Source organism: Limulus polyphemus, unplaced genomic scaffold (genome assembly GCF_000517525.1).
Source record: "Limulus polyphemus unplaced genomic scaffold, Limulus_polyphemus-2.1.2 Scaffold23, whole genome shotgun sequence".
Classification (NCBI taxonomy): domain Eukaryota; kingdom Metazoa; phylum Arthropoda; class Merostomata; order Xiphosura; family Limulidae; genus Limulus; species Limulus polyphemus.
The window spans coordinates 866,917-870,879 of NW_013665633.1; the positions used below are offsets into that span (position 1 = coordinate 866,917).

At 36.0% G+C, this 3,963-nt stretch overlaps 1 protein-coding gene across 3 annotated transcripts in view; it reads right to left on the reverse strand.

Annotated features, from left to right (window-relative positions):
• Positions 1-3,963, reverse strand: part of LOC106458490 (ecdysone-induced protein 74EF-like) — a 171,771-nt gene that overhangs the window by 130,526 nt on the left and 37,282 nt on the right. For 2 of the 3 annotated variants that reach the window (XM_022385111.1, XM_022385105.1), the window contains exon 1: positions 2,701-3,240. The exons of the other annotated variant lie outside the window; for it this stretch is intronic. In XM_022385111.1, coding sequence (XP_022240819.1) covers positions 2,701-2,708 — 8 coding nt within the window. In that variant the 5' untranslated portion in view covers positions 2,709-3,240. Of the gene's footprint in view, positions 1-2,700; positions 3,241-3,963 lie in introns of those variants that run through there. 3 annotated transcript variants of the gene reach the window in all.

Genomic DNA, 3,963 nt, shown 5'->3' on the forward strand with positions numbered 1-3,963 from the left:
TAAGTTTAAACTTACGAAAATTGTTGGTAATTAAAAAATTACATCTCCCCTGAAAGTATTTTATTATCTTTTTATTTTATTATTTAATAATTCCAATATTTTTTTTCATTTAACCTCAGACCATGATTTTCGATATAATGGATAATATGCACATTTATGTTATTTGAATTAAGAAGAGGTTTTAACTCCAGAAAGCCATCATCTGGAATTACAAGAACAAGAACAACAAACAAACAAACATGACGAATCATTAGCTGAAAAATACAGATTAAAAACCAATATAATATTATGCGATAATAAAATAAATAAATACAAATTAAAAAAAAATTAATACAGGCACGTTCTGACAAAACATATTTATTATCATACGTTTTCGGCGAATGTCTTGTCAGGCTTAGTTTAATTGTTTTCAATATTGTATGAATACGGAGCCCCATTACCTAGTACTTTGGATTCCTAGTCGAAAGTTGCAGGTTTGAGGTTTGTATCCTTCAGCGAGACATTTACCCCTACTGCTCCAATCTGTCCAGCTGTATAGGGGTATCAGCGAGTAAGTTGTGGGTTAACCTGCGATGGATTGGCATCAACCAATCTAAGAGGCGTGTGTTATAATTATCATCCGCCTTTTCCCCAGGAAATCGGCTTTATATATTATTCGAAGCGCGAAAAGGATTAAGTAGCATCTCAGGTCCATTAACAAAGCCGGATTGACTTCTATGAAGACAAAGCTCACAAACAGCTTTCTCTTTCGAAAATTAATAAAGAAACCCCTACCAAAACAGTATCTGAAATTCTGGACACTAAACGAGTTGATTCTTTTGTAGTGCTGCGACCAAGTGGCGAATTTTCGCAGTTTTGAAAACCTAAACCAGCATGATCGTCAAGTAGAAGAGATACGAGTTAGGGTGGAAAATAATAGCATTTAAACAGCATGATTGTTTCTTAGTTTAAATCTGCGAACCAGAATGAAATTTTCAAAGTGAAATACTTCTTGAGTAGTTCTTAAAGTCAGTTTTTCAGAATTTACTTCTCTAAATAAAAGATCAACTCGAGAAACGACACCTGACAGCAGGATGTAAAAAACAGAAAAACAACCAAAGATACAGATATCTGATAGAGAAAAACAAATGATTAATTAACTAGCATAAGATGCTCAAGCATTGCTGCGGGGTTCAAAGGCCTTCTCATAGAGGCCCCGGTGTATGAATCAAGCTCCTCCATTATCCCCAATTAGTTCGATAGCTGTCCCGTTAGGACACCTGCCCGTGGTACCTGAGCACGTGTGCCAAGTTTGGTTCCGTCAGTTTGTGAGTGAGGTTTTGAACACAGTTTCAAAGCGCCTCAAGCCCAAAATCTGATACCAGATTCTGGTTCAGCAACCCTGAAAACCAACTACCAAACCCTATGATGCCTTGGTGGTATACCGGGGGCGTTTTAGCTTCTCTTTTTGAGGGGGGTGGGTGGGTCCACGCTACGTAAAAACCTCCTGGGCCACCCTAAGTTCACTTGCCGTGTTTAGTCTTGCTAGCTCCAGAACTGTGGGAAGAGTTCACAAATAAACAAATTCACACACAACGTGATTAAATAGAGGATAAGGGCAAATACAGACACAGAAAGGTATGAGGAGGTAGATTGTTTGTAGAAGGTAGACGAAATGATATACACAGACACAAGTGACTGGATATGTTTATATGAACATAAGACGGCTTGACTAACATTTGACCAATATTAAAGTTCATGTCTATGTTAACAGATAAGTATCTCCAGTCACTGTTTACAAATATACAAATATTCCGTGGTTCTAATTAGCTAAACCAACACAGGAGGTTTCCTAGTGTGCAGTTTACCACAAAATGTGCACCTCTAAAAATATTTGAGCAGTTGAAGATTCACCTATATAAATAAGTCCAAGAGGATAAATATAAAAAAAAAAACATATTTAAGATTATAAAATTCCATTTCTGAGTTGATAAATAAATGTATTTACTAGAATATTCTTCATTTTTTGGACCACTTGTTACTAGGCCTATATATATGAGGTGCAATAAGGCGTCATGTATTCTTCATTTTTTGGACCACTTGTTACTAGGCCTATATATATGAGGTGCAATAAGGCGTCATGTATTAAAAAATGATGAAGTTAAAGTATAATTGTGCAGTTGGAAAAAATCCTTAGGAAACACTCTGAACCAACATTTGGCTCATAAGTTATATTAGCGTTTATGTCCGAGTTGGCGAGTGTGATGATCTAAGAACGTTGATTAAATACGTACATGTTTTCCAGATAAACAAACACTCAGGCCATCTCTAAAAAAACATGACCACACAGCTTCAAAGTAAGTTGCGGAAATTTGTTATATTTAAGCTGTATTAAATTTACCATATGGTGCAAAAAAAAAAAAAAAAAAAAAAGCTTGAGCAGTACTGCAGTTTCTACTTTTCACAAACTCAAATAATTCATCAAAAATAAAATAACGTTACGTAAGAAATCTATAGATCAATCTATCTATCTGCGTCAATGACAAGATATTTTCAAGTTTTTCTTTCAATATTTTTTCCTACATTTCAAACACGTAAATTTTGTGGCCATCTCTCGTCCTTATGCCCTCTATACATTCACGACAGAATTCCCTAAACCACGTTGTGTACAGACTTCTACGTATCAAATTAATTCTGAAACTACGTTCAAAGTGTACTTACCTTGCCATTGCGACTTCGGTATAGAGTTCACATGCACCGACGAACGGACTTCCTTATTTACATGTCTTACACTGGCGGTAGTTAAATCTTAATAAACCCAACTTCTTGAAACTGCAATTAAGGTTAAATTCACCTCAAAATCAGCATGAGTGTGTAGGACCAGTCTGCGTGCTACAGTAAAATATGTACCAACGAATTTACAACTTACAAGTTTTGTATATTGGAAGTAGGTTTGTCGTCCACCTTGGTACGTCTGATACACACATATTCCAAACACGCAGCTTACCGGCAGACACGCGTGTATACTTGCCTGTGACGCAATCGGTGCTTTTCTACCATTCTTAAGGACTTTGTGGTGTATATACCGCAGCCCGACTGACTTTGTAAAACAGCACAACTGATGACTATAAAACTTTTTTTTATTCCGTCATTACCTATCACATAGTTAGCATATACATCATAATGTATTTAGTAGTAATCACCGGATAGAGATATGAATGGTGTTTACAGTTAGCGGTAAGTCTCAATTCTAAACTACAGTATAAAGCTACTTGTCACGTGCACGACCACTCGAGGCGAGACAAATGTAGTGGCCGCGCCACGCAACGTTATAAACTTTTTTCTTTTTCTTTTCTGGTTACTACCTTATCAAATGTGCAGTAATTTCCCGTCCGGAATCAAGGGAAGCGACAAAGTTGCGATTGTTTTTGCGTATTTTAAGTTTTGTTTCAGAAATCGTACAATATACCTTTAAACTGTACTGTAAATAAATAACTAGAGCCCACGATCTACGTCAAAAACTAGTCCTATTTGCTTTCTCTGTCTGCGTATATTGAGTGTCTGCGTGTATATACTGAGTGTATGTGGGGGTGAATAATATGAACTGTTTTATTTTAAATGTCTATGTATGGAAATGGAGAGAATATGAATGTATTTTAATTATTTGGGTGTGGATGTGGAGTGAATACGAATTATTCTAAGGATCTGCGTGCGCATGTTAAATAAATATGTATGTATTCTAAGTATCTGTGTGGATGTGAAGTAAATATGGATGTATCTGTATTTGAATATGGAATAAAAAATTAATGTATTTCATATGTCTGGTGTGTGGATATGGAGTGAACATAAATATATTTTGAACGTGTATGTTCACGTGATGTGAGGTGAATGTAGATATATTATTGTTTGTTTTGAATTTCGAGCAAAAGCTACACGAGGGCTATCTGCACTAGCCGTCCCTAATTTAGCAGTGTAAGACTAGAG